Source organism: Schistocerca nitens, chromosome 2, assembly GCF_023898315.1.
Source record: "Schistocerca nitens isolate TAMUIC-IGC-003100 chromosome 2, iqSchNite1.1, whole genome shotgun sequence".
NCBI lineage: Eukaryota > Metazoa > Arthropoda > Insecta > Orthoptera > Acrididae > Schistocerca > Schistocerca nitens.
The window spans coordinates 889,476,926-889,503,866 of NC_064615.1; the positions used below are offsets into that span (position 1 = coordinate 889,476,926).

Sequence of the window (26,941 nt, forward strand, 5' to 3'; positions counted from 1 at the left end):
CCTACCCGTCACAGCTTTTGATGTACGGAGGTGGAGTGATATTAAAATCTCATTAGTAAACTCTTCACAATTGCATTACTCACTGGACTGTGGTGTTACCGTGGCCAAACTGTGAACTATGGCTCAGTATAAAAGTTGGTGTAATGCGATCAGACGTCACTTCACTTTCAGATTGCGCTCCGTAAACATCAACTGACTAAAGTAAATTATTCTTTAGCGAAACATGGCTCACTATCCTCCTACAGAGACTGTTGATATGATGTTAATTTTAGGTGAATGCCACAATTACGCTGCAGCTGGGCAGTTGTATGCGGATTGTTTCCCAAACAAACAACATCCAAGAGAAACCATTATTTGAAATTGCACTCGACGAGCTCGAAATGGATACATGCAATGTCCACCTCGTCATCGCGATTACAATGAAAATGATGCCGTACCCTTACTGTTCTTGCCTGCGTTCAACTGGATCCCGAAATTAGTAGTCGTGCGATTCAGAGACAAATTAGAATACCGAAATCAACTGTTTTGAGGATTCTGCAGGCACATAAATATCATGCGTATCATATCACACTGACACAGGCATTAACGCCGAAAGATATGCAAATACACGTGCATTTCTGCAAATGGGACTTGGATGTGATAAGAGGTGACAATGATTTTTTTAGATATGTTATGTTCACTGATGAAGCCACATTAAAAACAATGGCGAATTAAATCGTCATGATCGTGATTATTAGTCCCCTGTCAATCCACACAGGCACAGACCCGCTACAATCAACACAAATTGTGTGGAATTTTAAATGGTTACTTGATAGGACTGTGTTTTTTGACCGAAATTTTACTGGGGAAACTTATTTACAACTTCTCCGCAATGATTTGTTAGAGCTAATGGAAGATGTTGATTTAGAAACTAGGCAAAGAATGTGGTTCCAACAGGATGGAGCAGCTCCCCATTATGCTAAAAATGTGCGGACCGTTTTAAAATTATGGTACCCTGTTCAATGGATACGACGCAGTGAACCAATTCAGCGGCCTCCACGTTCACCAGACCTAACATCTCCCGATTTTTTCTTGCACGGTTATTTAAAAAATATTGTTTATGAAAGACAGCCCTCAACCAGAAACTATATGGGGCAACCCATTCAAAGAGCGTGTGCACCCATACCATGGAATGTGCTGTTCAAAACTGTGAACAACTTTTGCAGACGATTGACTTTATGCATTGAAGCAAATGGGGATAATTTTGAACAATTTCTTCATGGCTAATTTCATTAATTAAGCACCCCAAATTGTGAGAGGTTAGGTTAGGTTAGTGTTTAACGTCCCGTCGACAACGAGGTCATTAGAGACAGAGCGCAAGCTCGGGTTAGGGAAGGATTGGGAAGGAAATCGGCCATGCCCTTTCAAAGGAACCATCCCGGCATTTGCCTGTAACGATTTAGGGAAATCACGGAAAACCTAAATCAGGATGGCTGGAGACGGGATTGAACCGTCGTCCTCCCGAATGCGAGTCCAGTGTGCTACCACTGCGCCACCTCGCTCGGTAATTGTGAGAGGCAAGGGGACTCACACTTATGAAGCACCCCATGGGAACATCATTCTACTATGTCCATGTCGTTCCTGGGTAATGCTAAAAGTAGGATACAGTACATTTTGTTCAAAAATAGCTTAATTTGGTGTAACGAAAGAATTGGTGCACATTTTTTATCGATTTGATGAGTCTTTCTCAGATAATTCTAAATAAATCAGAGTTATTCCCCAATTTTACTTTTTCCTCAATTTCAGCGCCATCTGTCAATGGTTTAAAAACATGTTCCAGACAAAACTTCATTACTTTTTTATGGAGAATCTGAATCAGCAATAAAAAATGGGTGTTTCCATTTAAGATTTAAAAGTTGCCCCCTACCCCACCCAAGGGGGCGTGGGCTGGAGGTCATGTGTAGTATCATTTGATGTCCCCCTGTGAGCTTATGAACTTGTCTTACCCACTACTTTTACCCGATGTATAGTTTTCGAGATAATCTCATCCAAAACTTCAGATGGACCACCCTGTATACATTTGTAGTCAAAACTGAACTGACTTTACTTTAAAATTGAACAAATACTCAACAATAGAATACGTTTCTATAGGAGACAAAATTATGTCCACAAAGAACACTTGAAATGTGGCACAACAAATGAAACATGGGCTTCAACAATGGTGTTAAAGCTGCTACTGTTCTACAGGCCTGTTGACTTGCAGCGGTGGCTACAGTGTTAATCTGAAGGGGTAAAAGTTCCGTCGATTCACCTGCTGGGAGCCAAGAGGACACCAAACCACTGTCATTCAGTTTGCTTATATTGCAGTGCTGTAAGAATTGTAAATTGTAGCAATCGATAATGGATACAAATACAGCCCTGACTTCTGCTGAGAAACAAGGATCCCCAATTTTGTGGTTGATATCTGGTTTGCACAGACAATGGGAATAGAAGTTAACAGTTATTCATGAAGCAGAGGCCACGAATAACTGTGCGGCAGGAGGTAAATTTTGCATCATCACAGAAGCAAATGTTTGTAGGTGGCATCAGATAAAGAATAAATTAAAGAAAGCCAGTTCTAGATGTCAAACATTCAGTGGACCAAAGCAAGGAAGATTTCATGAACTGGAACAGCAGATTATTCTGTATGTTCTAGAGAAAACACTATAATGGCTTCCTGATTACTCGAGAAATCATCTGAATGCAAGCAATGGAGATAACGAGGAATTTTCCAATTCTACATCTACATCCATACTCCGCAAGCCACCCAACGGTGTGTGGCGGAGGGCACTTTACGTGCCACTGTCATTACCTCCCTTTCCTGTTCCAGTCGCGTATGGTTCGCGGGAAGAACGACTGTCTGAAAGCCTCCATGAACGCTCTAATCTCTCTAATTTTACATTCGTGATCTCCTCGGGAGGTATAAGTAGGGGGAAGCAATATACTCGATACCTCATCCAGAAACGCACCCTCTCGAAACCTGGCGAGCAAGCTACACCGCGATGCAGAGCGCCTCTCTTGCAGAGTCTGCCACTTGAGTTTATTAAACATCTCCGTAACGCTATCACGGTTACCAAATAACCCTGTGACGAAACGCGCCGCTCTTCTTTGGATCTTCTCTATCTCCTCCGTCAACTCGATCTGGTACGGATCCCACACTGATGAGCAATACTCAAGTATAGGTCGAACGAGTGTTTTGTAAGCCACCTCCTTTGTTGATGGACTACATTTTCTAAGGATTTTCCCAATGAATCTCAACCTGGTACCCGCCTTACCAACAATTAATTTTATATGATCGTTCCACTTCAAATCGTTCCGCACGCATACTCCCAGATATTTTACAGAAGTAACTGCTACCAGTGTTTGTTCCGCTATCATATAACCATACAATAAAGGATCCTTCTTTCTATGTATTCGCAATACATTACATTTGTCTATGTTAAGGGACAGTTGCCACTCCCTGCACGAAGTGCCTATCCGCTGCAGATCTTCCTGCATTTCGCTACAATTTTCTAATGCTGCAACTTCTCTGTATACTACAGCATCATCCGCGAAAAGCCGCATGGAACTTCCGACACTATCTACTAGGTCATTTATATATATTGTGAAAAGCAATGGTCCCATAACACTCCCCTGTGGCACGCCAGAGGTTACTTTAACGTCTGTAGACGTCTCTCCATTGATAACAACATGCTGTGTTCTGTTGGCTAAAAACTCTTCAATCCAGCCACACAGCTGGTCTGATATTCCGTAGGCTCTTACTTTGTTTATCAGGCGACAGTGCGGAACTGTATCGAACGCCTTCCGGAAGTCAAGAAAAATAGCATCTACCTGGGAACCTGTATCTAATATTTTCTGGGTCTCATGAACAAATAACGCGAGTTGGGTCTCACACGATCGCTGTTTCCGGAATCCATGTTGATTCCTACATAGTAGATTCTGGGTTTCCAAAAACGACATGATACTCGAGCAAAAAACATGTTCTAAAATTCTACAACAGATCGACGTCAGAGATATAGGTCTATAGTTTTGCGCATCTGCTCGACGACCCTTCTTGAAGACTGGGACTACCTGTGCTCTTTTCCAATCATTTGGAACCCTCCGTTCCTCTAGAGACTTGCGGTACACGGCTGTTAGAAGGGGGGCAAGTTCTTTCGCGTTTATGTTTCAGAATTCTTGGGTGGTGCACAATGATGATGATGAGGGCAGGGCTTACATTACGACACAGAACAACGTATCTCAGAGACTTAACATGATATTTGACGAAAAACTAGTTTTTTATCAGTGTTATATAATCAATCTAAGGAAACAGCTCAACTATTTTCTAGGCCACATGGGCGACACCAATCAGAAGCCTGCTTACTTTGAATGTCGCTAAATGTTACTGTCGATGTGAAGAGCATTTTAAAGTGTTCTTATAAGAAGTTCTGGCAATGAGAACACCAGAATAAAGGTACTGCTGGGTGTGCCTACAGTTGGGATCTCTCCCACGCGTGATTCTTTATAGGAAAATAATACGGAAAGAAAACTGCCTGCAGGTCTTATCTTTAGATGCCAAAAACCTGATGCTACACTGGTTGAAGGTTGTTTGGAACAGAATACAAGGCTCTTTGTGTAACAAAAGGGAAATATTTGTGCTGGTGTTTTTCAGGGGACCCTCAACCAGGAAGTTAGCAAAGAGAAACAAAGGCTTGATAATAATTCCTGGCAGCATGACCTCAGAACTTTCAGTAATGGATGCTGTTGTGAACAGATATTTTAAACCTCACCTGCAACAGCTTTACAGTAAGTGGCTTCTTCAAGTTAAAGAACTCATCAATATATATGCTTAGCCAGTGGATCCTTACCGACTGAGGCAGAATATACAGTGAACTCGATTACAAAAAGTTTCGACAAGTGTTACATATTGAATACTATGGAAGGCTCAAAAGATGACATGGAAGGAGTGTCAAGATGGAAGAAATGGCAGCAGGCTTACGAATGAAGATGATGGTACCAGTGGTGGTAGTGGTAGTGAGAAAAATAGTGATAGCATAAAAGACTGACTTAGACAGTAGGCTGAAAAAGGAACTGAAGATAAAAATTAAGTATTATCAAAATGTTAACAACCAATAAATGGCATAAATTTTGAATAGGTGTAACATTAACTTTTTTAGGCAGACACTTTTTTATTGATATACAGTTTCTAATTTTGATTAGTCGGAATATGTTAAAAATTTCTCGAGGAGCCACTTAGGAAAAGGGAATCATCTTATAGTCAGGTAAATAAATAAATTCTCACCAACAAGTCATTCTAACAGAACACTTTTCAGGAGGAGTCAGACAACATTACCCCCCCCCCCCCCCCACACACACACACACATATATATATCTTGCGTATTGACCATGAGGAGAAAATTCAAGAAATTAGAGCCAATACAGAGGTTTACTGACAATCAGTCTTCCCATGCACTATTCGTGAGTGGAACAGGATTGGAGGGATCAGACAGTGGTACGGAAAGTACCCTCCACCACACAGTATCAGGTGGCTTGTGGAGTATGATGTAGATGAGATGAGACAATCAAAACAACGGTAAGCTATGCTGGAAATCAACAGTGGTGTGTATGCAATAAATATATCTAACATACTCACACCCTTGTAACAAAATTTAGCAAAAGATCGTACAATTAGAACGTCAAAAATCTGACTTATTTTTCCTGTTTTCTGGTAGTAATGTCTTATGGCACCATACCCCAGTGCAACTCCTGCCTAAGGAAGAAACTGTTCACTGCAAGGAAGCCAGCAATAAGGAAATATTTGGTGTTTGCATCTCATATATGGATTTTTAAATAGTTGGGAACATTAACAATCTCACATCCTTACATCCTTAAAGAATCTGGAGGTGCCAAGAAAAACTTAAATACAAATGATCGGACAGGGAGTTGACCAGTCGTCCTGCTGAATGCAAGCTCAGTACCTTAATCACTGCACGGCCTCACTCACTGCAGTCCATTCACTCACGTGGAAAACCTGTGGTGTTGTTTTGAGCTAGGGCTGTTAAGGGAAGTTTCCTTGTCAAAAATCAAATCCAGTGACTGTTCACATCATACTAAAAAGGCCATGTAGTTCAGGAGCCAACAGAAAAACGTGGATGCCCGTCCCTATAGGACCACTAGTCACCATAAAATTGAGCAATGTAGGGACTTTAGCAGGTAAAAGGCATAACCAGTGTATAATTTACAGCATTACTGCACTAATATGCCATGAAATGTCATGCTGATTACGGTATCCTCCTCATTTGAGTACCAAAACTTCCTTTTTAGTAAATATCACATAGCATGTATTGGTTGGTTATGTTACGGGATATGCCATTCAGTTTAGTCAGAAAGTTTGAATAAACATTAGTCTTTACTACACTTCTGATCAGGCAACGGAATATTCAACATCTAATATTGCTTTTAAGAAATGAATGAGCTACTTCAAACTGGCATATTTTATTTAATTTACCCCATGTTTGATTCAGTTTTACGACACGTACTTTGTCTACTTGGGAATGTCATTCTATTACTTTTAGTTACGTATGCGTTCTTGATTGTGTACATAGAAGTAATGTGAACAATATTGATTTGTGCTATTAGTCAGAGTTTGAACATAAGTAAATGTTACTGTGATGCAATGCACTTAATTTATCTATTGCTATCATGGAAGCACACACTTCAGCACACTCTTTCTTTACATCGAATTTAAATATTTTGTGTCACAGTGACTTTTTTTTTATCATTAATAAAATTGTCCCTTATTTATGTCTCACATATTACATGGAGTTCAGTAAACTTATGTAGAAATATAATTCCCAAAACTGATTAGTTTATCAAAGTGTTCTCTTACTGGACTGGTAGCCATATTATTTGCAGTTATTTGGGTTTTCTTCACTTACCCAAATTGTTAGATGTATCCTTTTTCCATCAAAGTTGTGTTTAATTACACTATTTCAACCAACTTTCTACCTATGCTTTTTGTTTTTATGGCGAAAATTATCAAATCCAATAACTTCTTGTACACTTATCCCCTCTGATTGATTAGACTCCATATTTCAGAAATTATAGTCTTCATTTTTTGGTCTGTTATGCACAGGCATACATGGTTACCAGCATAGCTTTCTACCACTGACTGAGTGTCTTATTTTGACATATTGCTGCGGACGCAAAGGGAACTTCACAGCAAACATAAACATAGCCAAAGCCTTGCAGACAAACAAAAATTACGCGAAGCGAAATGCAGTGTGAAAAGGGCTATGCGAGAGGCGTTGAATGAACTCGAAAGTAAAGTTCTATGTACTGACTTGGCAGAAAATCCTAAGAAATTTTGGTCGTATGTCAAAGCAGTAGGTGGATCAAAACAAAATGTCCATACACTCTGTGACCAAGATGGTACTGAAACAGAGGATGACAGACTAAAGGCCGAAATACTAAATGTCTTTTCCCAAAGCTGTTTCACAGAGGAAGACTGCACTGTAGTTCCTTCTCTAGATTGTCGCACAGATGACAAAATGGTAGATATCGAAATAGACGACAGAGGGATAGAGAAACAATTAAAATCACAAAGGAACTTGCCCCCCTTCTTGCAGCGGTTTACCATACGTCTCTAGAAGAGCGTAGAATTCCAAAGGATTGGAAAAGGGCACAGGTCATCCCAGTTTTCAAGAAGGGACATCGAACAGGTGTGTAGAACTATAGAACCATATCTCTAACGTCTATCAGTTGTAGAATTTTGGAACACGTATTATGTTCGAGTATAATGACTTTTCTGGAGACTAGAAATCTACTCTGTAGGAATCAGCATGGGTTTCGAAAAACACGATCGTGTGAAACCCAGCTCGCGCTATTCGTCCATGAGACTCAGAGGGCCATAGATGCGGGTTCCCAGGTAGATGCCGTGTTTCTTGACTTCCGCAAGGCGTTCGATACAGGTCCCCACAGTCGTTTAATGAACAAAGTAAGACCGTATGGACTATCAGACCAATTGTGTGATTGGATTGAAGAGTTCCTAGATAACAGAATGCAGCATGTCATTCTCAATGGAGAGAAGTCTTCCGAAGTAAGAGTGATTTCAGGTGTGCCGTAGGGGAGCGTCGTAGGACCATTGCTATTCACAATATACATAAATGACCTTGTGGATGACATTGGAAGTTCACTGAGGCTTTTTGCGGATGATGCTGTGGTATATCGAGAGGTTGTAACAATGGAAAATTGTATTGAAATGCAGGAGGGTCTGCAGCAAATTGACGCATGGTGCAGGGAATGGCAATTGAATCTCAATGTAGACAAGTGTAATGTGCTGCGAATACATAGAAAGAAAGATCCCTTATCATTTAGCTACAAAATAGCAGGTCAGCAACTGGAAGCAGTTAATTCCATAAATTATCTGGGAGTACGCATTAGGAGTGATTTAAAATGGAATGATCATATAAAGTTGATCGTCGGTAAAGCAGATGCCAGACTGAGATTCATTGGAAGAATCCTAAGGAAATGCAATCCGAAAACAAAGGAAGTAGGTTACAGTACGCTTGTTTGCCCATTGCTTGAATGCTGCTCAGCAGTGTGGGATCCATACCAGATAGGATTGATAGAAGAGATGGAGAAGATCCAAAGGAGAGCAGCGCGCTTCGTTGCAGGATCATTTAGTAATCGCAAAAGCATTACGGAGATGACAGATAAACTCCAGTGGAAGACTCTGCAGGAGAGACACTCAGTAGCTCGGTACGGGCTTTTGTTGAAGTTTCGAGAACATGCCTTCACCGAGGAGTCAAGCAGTATATTGCTCCCTCCTATGTATATATCGCGAAGAGACCATGAGGATAAAATCAGAGAGATTAGAGCCCACACAGAGGCATATCGACAATCCTTCTTTCCACGAACAACACAAGACTGGAATAGAAGGGAGAACCAATAGAGGTACTCAAGGTACCCTCCGCCACACACCGTCGGGTGCCTTGCGGAGTATGGATGTTGATGTAGATTTACAAATTGGTGGCACAAAACCCAAGCAAACTTAGAAAAACGTGTGTAGACAGAATAGAAATTAACCATAATAGGATGTGCTACAAAAAATAAAAAACCAGAAGACAACAGGAAGTGGCAACATAAACACCAAACTGATTTAATATGAGTTATCACATGAAATCTAGGTTTCTTTTCTTCAAAAAAAAAAAAAAAAAAAAAAAAAAAAAAAAAATCCGCTTTTTTAGCCAAGGTCATTCTTACAGGTTGGCAGGTCTTTGTTGAGGAAGTTGGTGCTGAAATAAAATCTCCTGATGAAAGTTTTTGATCCACGAGTTACAGAAACTGAGAAATCAACATATGCAAAGGAAGAAAAATCTGCTTGAAGCACATTATATCCGTTTAATTTCTTCATCTTTGTCACTTTGGTCTGTTTGCACAACTTTCACTACATTTTGCTTAAACATGCTTGGAACATTGTCATCAAGTGACAGAGCCACAGTTTCAAGAACTAAGTACTAGAAATCATTGTAAAATTTTTTTATTGTTGCCTTATGGAGTTCTAGAGCAATATTCTGATAATTTTTCATTTGACTCATGTTTAGAAAATCTACATCTACATATATACTCCACTAGCCACCAAGCGGTGTTTGGCAGAGGGCACAATTCAGGCCAAAGTCATATTTCCTCCCCTCTGTTCCACTCGCGGATCGCGCGAGGGAAAAACAACCGTCTGAATGCCTTAGTATGAGCTCTTATTTCCATTATCTTTGAATCGTGATCATTGTGCGATTTGAAAGTTGGTGGTAATAATATATGCTCTACATCCTCGGTGAAGATCGGATTTCGGAATTTAGTGAGCAGCCCCTTCTGTTTAGCGAACCGTCTATCTGCAAGTGTGACCCACTTCAAGCTTTCTATGAGATTTGTAACGCTCTCACGATGGCTAAATGTACCAGTCACGAATCTTACAGCTCTTCTTTGGACTTTCTCAATCTCTTGAATCAGACCCAACTGGTAAGAGTCCCATACAGACGAACAATTCTCCAAGACTGGACGAACTAACGTATTGTAAGCTATTTCCTTTGTTGAAGGACTGCATCGTTTCAGGATTCTACCAATAAACCGCAATCTAGAGTTCGCCTTACCCGTTACTTTTGTAATCTGATCATTCCATTTGAGATCATTTCAAATAGTCACAACCAGATACTTGACGGACGTTACCGCTTCCAAAGATTGGGCATTTATTTTGTACGCGTACATTAATGGGGGACTTTCGCCTTGTTATACACGGTAGGTTACACTTACTAACATTGAGAGATAGCTGCCAGTCATTACACCAAGCATTTATTTTCTGCAAATCCTCATTGATTTGTTCACAACTTTCATGTGATACTACTTTCCTGTAGACTACAGAATCATCGGCAAACAGTCTAAGACCGCTGTCAATACCATCAACCTGATTGTTAATGTAAATCGTAAAAAGCAGAGGACCTATTACGCTGCCCTGGGGCACACCCGAAGTTTTGCTTGTTTCTGTTGAAGTCACCCCGTTTAGGACGACATACTGCTCCCTGTCTGTTTGAAAACTTTCTATCCAACCGCATATGTCATCAGATAGACCATAAGAACGCACTTTTTGTAGCAAGTGACAGTGCGGAACTGAGTCAGAAACCTTTCGAAAGCTGATAAATATGGCATCAACCCGGGAACCGGTATCTACAGCCTGTTGTTTATCATGCACAAAGAGGGCCAGCTGTGTCTTGCATGACCACTGTTTCCTAAAACCGTGCTGGTTTCTGCAGATGGATTTCTCAGAGTCTAGAAAGGTCATTATGTCTGAACACAAAATATGTTCCATTACTCTACAACAAATCGATGCCAGTGAAATTGGCCGGTAATTATGTGCATCCGATTTTCTATCCTTTTTATAGATTGCTATGACCTGGGCCTTCTTCCATTCCCATGGAACTTTCCACCGTTCCAATGATCTCTGATAGATGACGGATAAGAATGGTGCTATATTTGTAGCATAGTCAACGTAAAATCTTACGGGGATACCTTCCGAGCCAGATGCCTTCCTGGCGTCTAAGGATCTTAACTGTTTTACAATCCCAGATACACCAAACACTATGTCAGTCATCCTTTCATTTGTTCAATAATTGAAAGGGGGAATGGTGCTGCAGTCCTCTATCATAAATCATGATAAGGTGCTTTCATTGCTTCTTGTGACAAAAGCTAGGCTTGTGCAAACATAAGCATAAGAAATAAACGTACTTCACATAGATTTCTTCTCTCCCATGACATAACTGGAATTAACTTCGAAGGAAGTTTATTTTGACTATGCAAATACATTTGTCGCTCATCTAGCATGACCTCCTGGTCTTCAGAAGGCCTCTAGTTAACTCAAGTTCAAAATAATCATTCCACTGATGCTTCTATGTGGAAAGGTGGTGATCAAGAAATCAAATAGGATACAGTAGACATCATCAGGCAGTTCATTGCTACCTGTTATGTTCAGGGTTCTAAGTTTTTTTCAGGAGCTTTGGAAAGATGTACTACTTACTGTCACGTTTTCAGTACAAAACCTAAAAGCTTCTGTAGGAGCCATTAAAATGTAAACCCCATTTTTGTTACTGATCTTGCAGCTTTCCATCAACTTGAAACAGACTGGTTGTCGATGCTGAATCATATGTTTTCATGCACAAAGCTGATGAGTGGCAAAACACCAAACATGGAGGTTACTGGCTTCTTCTCTCTTTTTTTTTTTTTTTATTTGCATAGAGCATTAGGAAATGCTTGTCATCATCATTTTTCGCCTTTGCCAAAGCATCTATGTGAATTACGTCAATGAGATCACCCATAATTTCCCCAACTATTTTTTTTTTTTTTTTTTTTTCTTTTTCTCCGTTTGCAATGTTGATCAGATATTTCTGTAAGACTTTCCAACCGCACCGTGGCCCATTATAGTACAAACTCATACATTTTTACAAAAATGTGGAGACTCTGGATTACTAACACTGCTCTTTCCTCTGTTGTAAGCTTTATGTCACAGAGTGTGCAAGAACAAATTAAAAATTTGATGGTTTGGCAATGGTTTGGATACAGTGGTTTGATTGGAACACAATCTATTAGAGGGACATAAAAAATAATGAATCAGTATTATAAACTACTGCCTAAGAAGGACATGCCACAGAAGTCCATTTGCAGCACCAATACAAACTGCTTGAAACAATAATTGAAACATCATCCATAAAAAACATCATCTTTTATCATAAAGTTATACAACAAGCACATAGATTTCAAAGATGCTTTTTGTTATTATGGTTAAAATTATCAGATTAAAATAAATTTACCAATAATAATAATAAAAGTATAAGGCCAATATCAGGATAAATTTATCTAGTACTATTTACCAAAAATCATGTAACACAATTTGCATCTAAAATGTTTGGTGTAGTTTTGTAGTAACTTAGCACTGACAAATCACAAGTTCTGGAAATAAAGATCGCATTTTGATAAAATTAAGGCAAACTCAAATTAATTTCCATTGTCAGTGTCAACATGCAATTGCAAAAAAAATAACTAAAAAATGTTATATCTGTGAAAATTATATTCCAAGTTATGTGCTTGCACCTCTCCCTTTCATTCTCAACAGCACAAACACAACATCACACAGTCACATGTACTCTTCAATATATGATACAGAAATGCACCTGTCACTTCATAAGTCATAGGAAGGCAATGACAAATTATCATCTCTAGGACCTTGCTCAGAAACCACAATGGAGGGCTCCTGCATCTGCCCCTCACTCCTTTCTCCTGATGTTTATTTTCTATTACGAAACAAAATTTAACTGCTCAACTTGCTCAAATGTCTATCATAAAGGGATCAATAATATAATAAATTACTTATAGCAATTTGTAGCAGACATTAAAAATAACCGTTAGTCCTTCGGCACACAATGCCTGCAAACATTAATGTTACTATTGGTGATATCATTAATCTTGTGTCAATTATGTATTACTGAGTGCAACGCAACCTTTCTCTGAATTGGTGTCGGAATCTTGTATCCTCGTTTTTTTATTCCTTTTAAAACTGTGTACGACAATCCCATGGACTGGAAGCCTCCTGACTTTTTGGAGCCTCCTCCCTTTTTTTTAAATGTTGCTTCACTTTCATCATCAGTATTAGCTGCTTCAGGATCAACAAATCCCAGAACATCAGTAGCCATATTGCTGTTTGTATACCTGCAAAAGAAAGGATATACATTATAGCAATATAGAGACTCAACTCTAATAATACTGAGAACTTTGGGAATGTGTACAAACAGAACAAGAAAAAGATAACTGAAATGGGTATTGTCTGAATAACACATAGCTGTACTCCAAAATCAGCAAAGTGGCATTTCTCATTTAATCGGAGGCATGCAGTGTGTAAATGGAAACATGAGAAAGACTAACTGTTAAATAAAGTGAACAAGGAATAAAACAGGAAAAACTATAAATATGAAGATATAAATGATAAGACTGATTACCCTTACATCCATCAAATATCTCATACACTGTGGAAAAAATATTGTGTGCCATGAGACTAACAGATATCTGGGATATTAGGGCACCTCTGTTAATTTTGCACCTTATATATATATTATTTTTATTTGAAAGGTTGTGTATGAGTTATTACACCAAAAAAAACATTAAATAAATACTCCCAAAATGTGATTTTGTCACATATTTTTCAGCATTTGCACCATTTGCAGCAATGTCCTCCTCCCTTCTACACTCTTAACTCTTGCACAGCACATTTTGTCTGCCCTATTTTGGCCTGAAAGAGCTTCTAATGGAAGATTTGTATTCAAAAGCTTGCCCAGAATTTCAGTTTCTGAGAAGTAGTGGAGCTCTAGTGGGCTGTTATGCAGAAGAATTATTCTGAAAATCTGGGTTATCTAACTGAAATAAATATTTTTAATCATTGATAATGGACTGCAAATACCAGTGATATTTCACTGGCTTTCATGCTTTAGCGATACTTACTTGGCAGAATACTGTAAGAAGTACACTTATCCCTTACAGTTGCTTTCAAACTGAGAGCCTTTCTTCTTGGTGATATTTCTTCAAAGAAAGTTACACCAAGCCCCCAGAACTCTGAAAAATTTCTCATGTGATTAAGATTACAACTCCTTAGCTCCATAGCTCTACTGAGAATCTTCAGCCACACTGGAAGCCCTCTTTAGCATTTGTAATCCTAAAAGCATATATATGCTATCCCCTTATTGACCTCTCCTCTTCTAACTCATGTTAATTCCCAGAAAGAGAGAAAAGATACCTGAGGATGTATTTTTCTTCCAAGTGCTTTATTTCTGTTGGAAAACATATAGTTTCACATTGGCTGATGATCCAACAGAAGTAGAAAAGATGGCATAATGCTGTCTGTAGAAGTGTTTTGACACTCTACTGACAATCAAGAAAAGAAATGTAATTTAGTAATGCAAGACACTATTGTTACACCATTGTACACAATAAGCTAAAATTAAAATGGAATTGGTCTGCAAGCGACAACTGCTGAAACACTAAAACACCGAGTGAAACAACCTATCTTTACTGTTTACATTAATAAATTTCTAAAGTTCCTGGCAGGGCAAAAGATGTAAGTAGATCAGTTCTAATAAAGACCGCTACACTAATTTTCAGAGTGTGCGTGTGTAGTGACCACTCTACAGGTAAAAGCAGTTTGAGGGTGAGTAAGCTATCTCTCACACAGTGGCAAGAGTAGCTTGTGCAACTCATGGTGCTTTTCTGCTTGTTTAATCATCCTTGTTCGTTGCATCCAAGATGCAGAAATCCAAAATTAGTGCTAATAAAATGTATGACACATTGAAATAGTTTCTTAGTGATGGTATCTAGTGTAACAAATCTGTTGTAACATGCAGCATCTGTAATGTCTCAACCAAAACTGATGAAAAGCACAAATGAAATTATGTTCAACAGCATGTGGCAAAGCATGCCAACAATAAGGACTACACTGTGCCAACAGTAGAGTAGGACAACATTTACTGGTGACACTTAACTTCTTCAAAGGGTAGAAATGATTTTTTTTACAACACAGTGGTGACATTTCCAGCGTGTATTATTCCTCTTTCCAAAGTTAACAATCTCATTATAAAACTGTACCAGGAGAAGTATTCTGAAAATACTATTAACAATGAGAGTACTTGAAAAAAAGGTACGCATTTACCATATATATATGAGACAAAAGACAAGTCTAGATGAAACTACCGACAGGCAGAATGGATATGTCCTGAATATTTCAATGCAACTCTTGAATGGAAAACAGTGGAACTCCACACTGTAATTACTTTGATTTCTTGAGAAAACCTACAATGCCATCATTATGCAAAGATTTAACAATGCATCTTTTGTGTTGGGGCCTGAATGAGTAAAATATGATTTGAGTATGATAAGTTCTTACAGACAAAGCTGCTTATATGTTATTTGCATTTTCCGATCTGCAACTTAAAACAAGTGACCTGCATTATAGACGCTATTCATGGAGTTTGTGAGGAATACTCTACCAAAATAAATTTGTATCTTGCATTATGGAAATCTTGAAAAAAGCTCTTGCCAAAATACTAAAATATCTACAAATCACAGGAGTTTCTTTCCCACCTTCCCTCACTATCACTTGGGGCACTTGGTTAGAAGCTACAGTGCTATCACCTGTAGTACTTTTCAGGATATAGGCCTGTGCACATTTTTTGGTGCTTACCCAGCTGATTCTTCACTTGTAAGAAAGGCTAAAGACTAACAGGTAAACAAGAACCACAAAGCTGAACTTTATATCCTGCACAGACACTCCTTCTTGATAACAGCCATGAGAAAACTGCAGGAAGAATATTTTGGGAAAGTAGTATAGTGGACCATTTTAAGTCATGGTGGATGGGCTTGAAGATTCTGAAAAACAGAAGCTCAAGCAAAGCTTAGACAAAAGTCTGATATGGAAGATGTGTTGATGAACAAGAATACTGATTACAGTTTAAAAACAAAATATTGTGATGATGTTAAGGTTTCTTGGGCACAGGACAGTGGATCTTCAGTACCTGTACTAAAATGTAATGATACTAGTGTGAAGGAAGAGTGTAAAATCAATAAACTGACTGGATGATCACTGAAATAAAAGGGGATGAGCCAGTCACTTTGCAACACACTAAAATCTCCAGACTGAAAGCTTAGGCTAGAGTCCAGACATGTCATACAATTTCAAGAGTTCGACAACACTTGTCTCATCATCAGGTAAAATAAAGGGCAGATCCCCACCTAAATTCACTTCTGCTCACTTGTCATAAAGAACAATGCACTCAGTTAAAATGTGGCACACACTGACTTGCACACTACAGGCTTCACAGACAGGGGTGTCCTCTTGCTTGAATAAAAAGCCATGTCCTAGGGGACGGCATCAAATGCAGAGGAAGATCAGAGCCACTTCATCTCGCTGGAGCAACAAGCATGAGGATTGCTGTGGCCAGATTGTTGGCTTCACCATCCATAGATTTTTTTCCATCACTCAACCACTCCTCCTCTCATAACTGCAAACATCTGCATCCCACCACGGGAATGACAGCCAGCAGGGAATGGCACATTCCCTAACATTATGGTCCTTGGCGGCTTTATCGAGCTGGTCATTTCCCCAAGTTTCCAAGTTCCCTGGTACTCAACAGAATGACACCTTCTTCCCCCACTGGTGTAGGCAATACAGTTGGTCAGAAATGAGCTGTACCAATTTCTCTGCTGGGTACATGTGCTGCAATCACTGTAAGGCACTATGGGAATCAGGGTAGGTGAGAAATTGTTCGCCCTGGAGACACATCTGATCCGATGCCTTCAGGATCACATGGAGTTCTGCGGAAAATATAGTGTGTAGATATGGAGAAGACAAATCCTGAAGGCACTGTTGGGGAATACAACTGAATAGCCAAGGGAGTCTGCTTGTTGTAAGTCATCTGTGTACACAACAGTAAAACCATTATGCCAATGTAAAATGGTACAAAACAGACATGGAAATTTTGTTACGTCTAAAAGAATTCTGGGCCTCTGTAGATCTCCTCCAACCTCAGTATATAACTTGAAAACCAGCCACACCCATCTCTAAAGGACAATCCTTCTTGTGTATCCTATATGGCCTAGTTGCTAGATGTCAAGTATCAAAGAGCATTTTCATTGGTAGCCAAGTAACAGTATGGTATGCAAGTGTCTATGGCGTGGACAGGGTTTTGTAGGCCTGTTCCACCATGAGAAGTCATCATCTGATGTGAAGCAGCAGCTCAACCTGCCTCAACATAGCAGCTCAGTATGGGGTTAGTTCAAAAAGCCACAGTGGTCAGCCTAAGTTCTTCATGGTGCACCACAACCAGCCACTTTAAATAAGATGTTCGTGCGTATCCATACGCTGTGCACCCATAAACAAGCAGAGATCACACAAAGGCCTTGTACAGCAGGAGCAGATAAGTCCAGACTGCTCCCCATGAATCGTAGCTAAGACACTTTAAAATACTAAGTGCACCTTATGAGGTCCCTAAGGTTTGGCAACCATGTAAGTATTGAGTCAAATATGAGGCCAGAAATCTCATCACATCTCTAAAACTAAGAATAGTGTCTCTCATCCTCAACTCAGGAAAGTTTAAAACAGAATGAAAACAATTAAAAATACTTCTCAGTTGAGAATTCAAAACCCCCTCTTCCCTGTCCAGCCACCCAATTGAGTCAAAGACTCAGTTGCAACTCACGAGCTGTTGGTGCAAGGCTTGAAGAGGAATGAAAGAGAGAGAAGTCATCAACAAATAAATAACAGTGGGGTGAGAGGAAGGACTGCTTACAGATGGGAAGATATTCTTGAAATCCCCATTCATGGAGCTGCAATAATATGCCACCAAGTAATAATGTAGGCCTTCTCAATGTCAAAAAATATACTCAAGAGGGGATGCCGGTGCAGGACAGCCTGTTTTACAGCTGCTTCTAGGAGGACCAGATTATCAAAGGTGAAGTGACACCACCTAAATCCACACTGAAAGCAACTATGGAGCTCTCTGGATTCCAAGATCCAGACAAGACAGTGGTTGAGCATCTTTCAAGGTCTTTCGTACACAACTAAAGATGGCAATACTAAGAGTATGATACCCACGCGGTCATGTTCGGACCTTCCCAAGTTTTATACTGAAGAGTCACAGAAAATGGTACACCAGCCTTACATCGTGTAGGACCCCCGTGAGCACGCAGAAGTGCCACAACACGATGTGGCATGGATTCGACTAATGTCTGAAGTATGAATATATGAAGATGGTATCTGTTCTTTCGGACATCCCCAAAAGAACATATACCATTGTTGAACTTGCAGCCCTCGAAGAATGAAATTACATGTCCAAAAGAACAGATACCACCTTCATATAGATAAGGCTTACCAGCCAATGATCTTCTTCAGTGCGGATGCACTCACATTACTCAAACTCTTATGGAAATCTGTAGATTGACTGCCGCGAGTAATGAGTATAGCGGTCAGGGGAACTACAAATGTAGTGTGTGGACAGTAAGTTGGAAATGTGCGTCTCACAGGGAGCATGCCACAGATAAGTCCCTGCTGTCACACTATCCTCCGTGTCCTCGATGGCTCAGTTGGATAGAGCATCTGCCATACAAGCAGGAGATGCCGGGTTCAAGTCCCGGTCAGGGCACACATTTTCATCTGTCCCTGTTGATATTTACCAACACCTGTAAGCAGCTAATGGTCTGGATTTCATTGTTATTTCAATGTCTGAAGCAGTGGCAGAGGGAATTGACACCACGAATCTTGCAGGGCTGTCAATAAATCCGTACAAGTACGAGGGGGTGAAGATCTCTTCTGAACAGCATGTTGCAAGGTATTCCAGATATGCTCAATAATGTACTCGTCCGGGGAGTTTGGTAGCCAGCAGAAGTGTTTAAACTCAGAAGAGTGTTCCTGGAGCCACTCTGTAGCAATTCTGGATGTGTGGGATGTCGCATTGTCCTGCTGGAATTGCCCAAGTGTCTCAGAATGCACAAAGGACATGAATGGATGCAGATAACCAGACAGGAAGCTTCAGTACATGTCATCTGTCAAGAGTCATATCTAGATGTATCAGGGGGCCCATATCACTCCAGCTGCACACACCCCACACCATTACAGAGCCTCCAACAGCTTCAACAGTCCCCTGCTGACATGCAGGGTCACAGATTCATGAAGTTGTCTCCATACACATACATGTCCATCCACTACATACAATATGAAACGAGACTCGTCTGACCAGGCAACATGTTTCCAGTTATCAACAGCCGAATGTTGGTGTTGATGGGCCCAGGTGAGGCGTAAAGCTTTGTGTCATGCAGTCATCAAGGCACACAAGTGGACCTTCAGCTTCGAAAACCCATATTGATGATGTTTCATTGAATGGTTCACACGCTGACACTTGTTGATTGCCCAGCACTGAAATCTGCAGCAATTTGAGGAAGAGTTGCACTTCTGTCTTGTTGAACAATTCTCTTCAGTCATCATTGGTTGCGTTCTTGCAGGATCCTTTTCTCGTCACAGTGATGTCAGAGATTAGTTGTTTCACCTGATTCCTTATATTCACAGTACACTCGTGAAATGGTCGTACAGGAAAATCCCCCATTTCATCGGTACCTCGGAGATGCTGTGCCTCCCGCTCATGCGCCAACTATAACAATACGTCCAAACTCACTTAAATCTTGATAACCTGCCACTGTAGCACCAGTAACCAATCTAACAACTGCACAAGACACTTGTCGTCTTATGTAGGTGTTGCCAACCACAGCGCCGTATTCAGCCTGTTTACATATCTCTTTATTTGAATAAGCATGCCTACACCAGTTTCTTTGAAGCTTCAGTGTAAAAGTACAGTTAAAACAGCCTCCTGCAATGAGTCAGGAAAGTGATCTGACAAAAAGTGAGATTAAAATGGGTGAGGAAATTTCTTGGCTCCACCCTGTGAGGTGCCAAACATACTATAATGGACACTTTCACAGCCAGGTGATGTATCACGAACTGCAGCCAAAGCAAAATTCAGCTCCCCCACGGAGAAGGGGCAGTTGTATTCATCATCACTGGTGGAACTGAAGTCTCCTAAATGCCCATCTCAGTAGCCACACTGTAATGCCAAAATCTGGATCCTGACTAGCGGTGGTGGCAAAGTCTCTCTTGGAAATCCTTCGGGTGGCCTCCCATACATCTCTTCCTGCTCTTCATAAGAATTTGGTGAAATTTCACCCTCACTAACCGAAAGGCTGCAAGATTCTCTCCAGTTTGCCGACACTACACAGAGTTACTCCTCACTTGAATAATGTGATCCACCCGTTACTGGATGCTGTAACAGTGTTCAAACACAGCAGGTTGGCTGTAAATTGTCCAGTCTGCCAATCAAAGCATCCATCATGGCAGCTGTTGTTTGGGCATCATTTGTCTAGTAGGTGAATCGAGACTGGAAAGTGGTCACATGAATGCAAGTCATCGACTACTTCCCAGTGAGCAGAGAGAGAGAGAGAGAGAGAGAGAGAGAGAGTGTGTGTGTGTGTGTGTGTGTGTGTATGCAAGTGAAAGAGAGAGAGAGAGGAGGGGGGGGGGCTGGAGAGCATATAAAAAAAAAATTGTGCTCCTCCCCACGTTCAAGAAACATGTACATGAGGACATCTACCCTAGGGTAGATGGTTGCAGAGCCACAAAGCACATAATGAACATTAAGATCACCACACAGAATGAAGGGGTTTGGGAGCTGAATAAGTAGATCACAGAGAGCCTAGCTTCGTCTAGAATCTCGCTTGGTGGCAGGTGGACTGAACATATCATCCAACTGATGATGCACTTGCCCCAATACAGTAACTGCTTACAGGAAGGTTTTGACGGAGAAGCAAGGAGTGGTAGGTGTTGTTTATAAAAATAGCCATGCCCTCTTTAGCTCTCTCTCCACTAAGTGAGTGTGTGTGTGTGTGTGTGTGTGTGTGTGTGTGTGTGTGTGTGTGTGTGTGTGTGTGTGGTTTTTTTTTTCTTTTTTAGTATGTAGCCTTGTAGCTCAGGGATGTCAGAGAATTTCAAATGTGTCTCTTGAAAACAGATAAATATTGTAAATTGAAGGGGGATGACAGCTATCAGCTGCAGTGAGACATTAAGCAGAATTAGTGGTGACGAGTGAACCTGCAGATGATGGCAGTCATTTCCCCTTCAATTTACATATAGTATTTCGCAGCTGCTGGATCTGCATGGTATCTGTTCTTTCAGAGGAAAAGACAACATGCATTCAGATACACATTGATCTACCCTGATTTAACACATGTTGTTCCTCCAACTGTGTCCTGAAGTCATTCACATTCCACTGCAGTATGGAAGCTACCTTAATAGTTAGGTTCTGCCACCATTACTCTTGTGGTGAGTGGGCTTGGCTGTTGGACTAGTGATACAGGCTTGTAGATGCATTTACACCTACAGTTGGTGGTGGCCTGATCAGCTGCCAAGGTATGGATGCCAACAATAATTTTCCACATGGGCTGTTTCAACAATTAGGCAAAAGACCGCATGCAAGTGGCTGGCTATGAGACCTTAAAAATATTTTTGTATCAAGAGTATGAGAGACATTGTGTCGCTCTAATCTACTACATTTTCTTCCCTTCTGCAAAAAAAGGAGTTTTGCAAAGACATTACAATTCTGTCAAAGACAGAAAATGATTTGGAAGAGTAGTTGAACACAATGGAGACTGTCTTGAAAGGATCATATAAGATGAACAGCATCAAAAACAAAATGAGGGTAATGGAATGTGTTCAAATTAAATTAGGTGGTGCTAGGGAATCAGATAGGAAATGAGACACTGAAAGTAGTGGATGATCTTTGCTATTTGTGCAGTAAAATAACTGATGATGGCTGAGGTAGAGTCGATACAAAATGAAGACTGGTAATGGCAAGAAATGCATTTCCGATGGAGAGTAATGTGTTAACACCAAATACTGATTTAAATGTTATGAAGTTTTTTTTCTGAATGTATTTGTCTGTGTTGTAGTCTTGTGTGGAAGTGAAACAGGGATAATTAACAATTCAAATAAGAAGAGAAGTTTTTAAAATGTGGTGATACAGAAGAATGCCGAAGATTAGATGGGTAGATCATGTAACTAATGAGGAGGTGTTGAACAGAACTGGGAAGAAAGGAAATTTGTGGTGCAACTTGACTAACAGGCGGGACTGATCTATAGAACACATTCTAAGACACCAAGGGATCACCAATTTGGTATCGGAGGGAAGTTATTGGTTGGTTGCTTGGTTTAAAAGAGGGGGAAATGGACCAAACTATGAGGTCATCGGTCCCTTGTTCCTAATAAAACAATGCCACAACTGTGAGAATAAAACAGACGAGACATATAACACAGAATGGGAAAAAATGAAAGACCACAAGAACGAAGGAAAGGCAACGAACACTAAAAGGAACGAAAGAGGATAAGAAAACAACAGAGATTTGCAAGAAACAGTTAGAAGAGAGTAAAACAAGGAAGCATAACAGTGGTTGGCCGACCATGAAAATAAAAAGGGAAAAGCCAGCCACCATGCAACACATTAAAACCTCCACGCTAAAAGCACTAGGGTGAAGGACACAAGAGGGACAAAGGACACATGCTAAACTCAGATCGAATGATAAAACCCACCCTCACGGATACAATGTAAAACCAAATCAGCCAATGAGGCGTTGTCTGCTAAAATCAATGGTAACGAGTCCGGCAACCAAAGATGAAGCCGCAGGGCAGCCGAAGAAGGACGGAGCAGAAGAATATGGGCCACTGTCAACCGGGTGCCGCACTGACACTGAGGTGGGTCTTCACGGCACATGAGGTAGCCGTGGGCCGCCTGGCAGAGAACCACGGAGTCCCTGCGAGAGGCCCTCATCGAGGACTTCCAAACATTCGTTGTCCCCTTAATGGCCTGCAGTTTGTTGTGCGTACTGCGAGTTTCCCATTCCGTCTCCTAAAGCTGAAAAACCTTGCAACGTAATAATGAATGCAGGTCAGTTGCAGGGATGCTGATCTCCAGAAGTGGTTTCCATGTAGCCTGTTTGGCCAGTCTGTCAGCAAGTTCATTTCCTGGGATTCTGATGTGACCAGGTGACCAGATGAACACCACTGAACGACTGGACTGTTCCCGGGGCATAGATGGACTCCTGGATGGACGCTACCAAAGGATGACGAGAGCAGCACAGGTCAATAGTTTTCAGGCTGCTCAAGGAGTCAGTACATAAAAGAAAAGACTCCGCAGGGCACGGACAGAGATACTGAAGTGCACGAGAAATGGCCACCAGCTCTGCAATGAATACACTGTAGCCATCGGGTAAGGAATGCTGTTCAATGTGGCTGCCGTGAACTTAGGCACAGCCAATGTGACCATCAGCCATCGAGCCGTCGGTGTAAACCACTTCAGAGCCCCGGAACACGTCAAGAATCGAGATGAAGTGACAGTGGAGGACCGCAGGGTTAATGGAGTCCTCAGGGTCGCATGAAAGGTCCAGACGAAGTTGCGGCCAAGGCATACACCATGGAGGTGTGCGTGAACGGACTGGAAATAGAGGTGGTCAAGGGAAGGACTCCAGTTCGGAGAGAAGGGACCGCACGCGAACTGCAATCGTTAACCCTGACCTGGGCCACCGATGCGGGAGATGGACTGCTGCGGGTAGTAAAAGGAGACGGTAATTCGTATGCTCAGGAGAACTGCGAATGTGAGCTGCGTAACTGGCGAGCAGTTGTGCACATCTGATCTGCAATGGAGGGACCCCAGCCTCCATAAACCACACTCCCATAATCAATTCAGGATTGGACAAGGGCTCTGTAGAGCCACAGCAGCGTAGAGCGATCTGCACCCCAATTGGTGTTGCTCAGGCAACGCAGGGCATTGAGGTGCTGCCAGCACTTCTCCTTAAGCTGACGAAGATGAGGAAGCCAAGTCAGTCGAGCGTCGAAAACCAGTCCTAAGAATTGGTATGTCTCCACTACAGTGAATACATAGTCATGAAGGTAAAGTTCTGGGTCCGGATGAACGTTACAATGCCGACAGAACTGCATGACACACGACTTCGCGGCTGAAAACTGGAAGCCGTGGGCTAAAGCCCATGACTGCGCCTTGTGGATGGCTCCCTGTAGGCGAAGCTCAGCAACAACAGTACTGGAGCACCAGTACGAAATGCAGAAGTCGTCTACATACAGAGAAGGTGTGACAGAGGGCCTGACAGCTGCTGCTAGATCGTTAATGGCCACTAAAAACAGAGAGACACTCAATACAGAGCCCTGCAGGACACCATTCTCCTGGATATGGATGGAACTATGGGAGGCACCAACTTGGACAAGGAAAGTAGGAGCGACAGGAAGTTTTGTTTAAAAATTGGGAGCAGGTCCCGGAGACCACGCTCCTAGAATGTGGCAAGGATATGATGTCGCCAGGTCGTGTTGTAGGCGTTACGTAAGTAAGAAAAGACAGCAACCAGGTCTTGCCACCTGGTAAAGGCTGTTCGGATGGCAGACTCAAGGGACACAAGATTATCAGTGGTAGAGTGACCCTGGTGGAAGCCGCCCTGACATGGAGCCAGTAGGCCACGTGGCTCAAGGACCCAAGCCAACTGACGACATATCATACATTCCAGCACCTTACAAAGAATGTTGGTGAGGCTGATGGGCTGATAGCTATCCACATCAAGAGGGTTTTTACCGGGTTTGAGCACCGGAATGATGGTGCTCTCCCGCCATTGCGAATCGCACCTGATCCACTTGAAGATGGCGGGGGAGATGTTGCTTGTAGTCAGATGAGAGACATTTAATCATCTGGCTGTGGATCCAATCTGGCTCAGGAGCTGTGTTGGGGCAATGTGCAAGGGCACTGAGGAACTCCCACTCTGTAAATGGGGCGTTATAGGATTCACTGCCGCATGTAGTGAATGAGAGGACGTTCCCTTCCAGCCGCCGTTTGAGAGTGCAAAAGACTGGGGGTAATTCTCCGTCGGACAGGCTCGAGCAAAGTGCTCAGCAATCATGTTTGCGTCAGTAACACCTGTTGGGGTCTGGTACCTGAAAAGACGTTTGATATTTCTCCAGACTTGGGAAGGTGACATATCTCTCCCAACACTCCTGCTTCCGTTGTTTGATAAGTTGGTGAATGCAGGCACGGAACCGATTAAAGGTTATGAGTGGTCCAGGGAAGGGTGCTGCTTATGCCGCTGTAGAGCTCGCCGATGCTCCTTAATTGCTTTAGCAACTTCCGGTGACCACCAAGGGAATGCCTTACGCCTCGGGCACCCTAAAGAGTGAGGGGTCACATTTTCTGCTGCAGGAATAATTGTTGTAGTCATCTGCTCAACCATCACATCGATGTTACCGTGTGGGGGAGATTCAAAGGTGACAGCAGACGTTAAAGTTTCCCAGTCCGTCTTGTTTAAAGCCCATCTGGGTAGGCGTCCGTGGGCCTGATGCTGGGGCAGTGACAAAAAGATGGGAAAGTGGTCACTACCACACAGGTCATCATGTACTCTCCAGTGGATAGATGGGAGAAGTCCTGGGCTACAAACTAATACATCAGTAGCTGAGTAACTACCATGAGTCACAGTGAAATGTGTGGCAGTCCCAGTATTTAAGAGGCACAGAGGTCGAACTGAGACAGTAAAGTTTCGACATCTCTGCCTCTGCCAGTAAGCACAGTGCAGCCCCACGAGGGGTTATGGGCGTTAAAATCTCCCAAAAGTAGGAAAGGTTTAGGGAGCTGATCAATTAGTGCAGCTAATACATTCAGGGGTAGTGCACCATCTGGAGGAAGATATACATTGCAGACAGTTATTTCCTGAATCGTCCTTATTCTGACAGCCACAGCTTCAAGAGGGGTCTGAAGGGGCACAGGTCCACTACAGACTGCGTTTAGGACATAAACGTATACTCCACCTGACACTCGATTATAGTCGCTACGGTTCCTGTAATATCCCTTATAGCCGCGGAGGGCAGGAGTCCGCATTGCCAGTAACCAGGTTTTCTGGAGGGTAAAGCAGATAGCAGTTACACCTGCTATCTGAAGCTGTGTGAAGCTTAACAGTTGCCGTAGCTCAGCCAGGTGGTGGAAAAAACCGCCACAATTCTGCTGGAGGATGAAGTCATCATGAGACTGGGAAGGCATGGAACATTCAATGAGGTAGTTTACGCCTCAGAGTCGACTGCTGCCACCGACTTATTGCCTGAACAGTCTACATCCATTATGTCTGAGGGTCTGGAGAAATCTAGGTCCTTAGCAGACGCCAAAATCTCCAACCCATCCTCTAACGCAGAGCTTGTAGGTAGCCATAGTGTGGGTGCCACCACAATTTCCCTGGTATTAGGGATTTTCTTTTTGGGTTTCTCTCGCTGCTCCTTGGGTTTCCCTGGCTGGGAGGACTTCACTGACTCAGTCTCTGGGACTGAGGATGAGCGTGAAGCCCTATGACCAGCTGTTTTTGCGCTCTTTAGCCACTGGCGGGTGTCATCTTTCCCACTAGCAGAAACCTGGGAAGGGAGTGACCCAAGGGACCCCTTCCTAGTGAGAGAAGCCGAAGACGACTTACGCTTCTCCGGCTTAGAAGTGAAGACAGACGTCCCCGATGGTAGGGGGGGTTGCTCCCGAAGTAGGTGCTGCAGGAGCAATAGGGAGGGAAATGCCCCCCCCCCCCCCCATCAAGGGGGCAGGTGTAGTCTTCCATCTCTGAGAGGTGAATGGGGTTGACAGAGATGATGGTGCCAGAACTGTTGTAACGGTGGCATAAGGCGGCGTCATACGCACAGGATGCAGGCGTTCAGATTTTCTCTTAGCCTCAGTGTAGGTCAGTTGGTCCAGGGTCTTGTACCCATGATTTTCCCTTCTTTCTGGAGGATCCTGCAGTCTGG

General features: G+C 42.0%; 1 protein-coding gene and 1 non-coding gene across 2 annotated transcripts in view; one reads left to right on the forward strand and one right to left on the reverse strand.

The window, feature by feature from the left end:
• The window catches only part of LOC126237200 (ATP-dependent RNA helicase DDX54), a 132,841-nt gene that overhangs the window by 94,205 nt on the left and 11,695 nt on the right, over window positions 1-26,941 (reverse strand). Inside the window, exon 2 of the mRNA XM_049947080.1 lies at window positions 13,041-13,248. Coding sequence (XP_049803037.1) covers window positions 13,041-13,248 — 208 coding nt within the window. The remainder of the gene's footprint in view (window positions 1-13,040; window positions 13,249-26,941) is intronic.
• On the forward strand, window positions 18,648-18,722 carry Trnav-uac (transfer RNA valine (anticodon UAC)). The gene has a single exon. It is a non-coding gene; the product is annotated as a tRNA-Val (tRNA).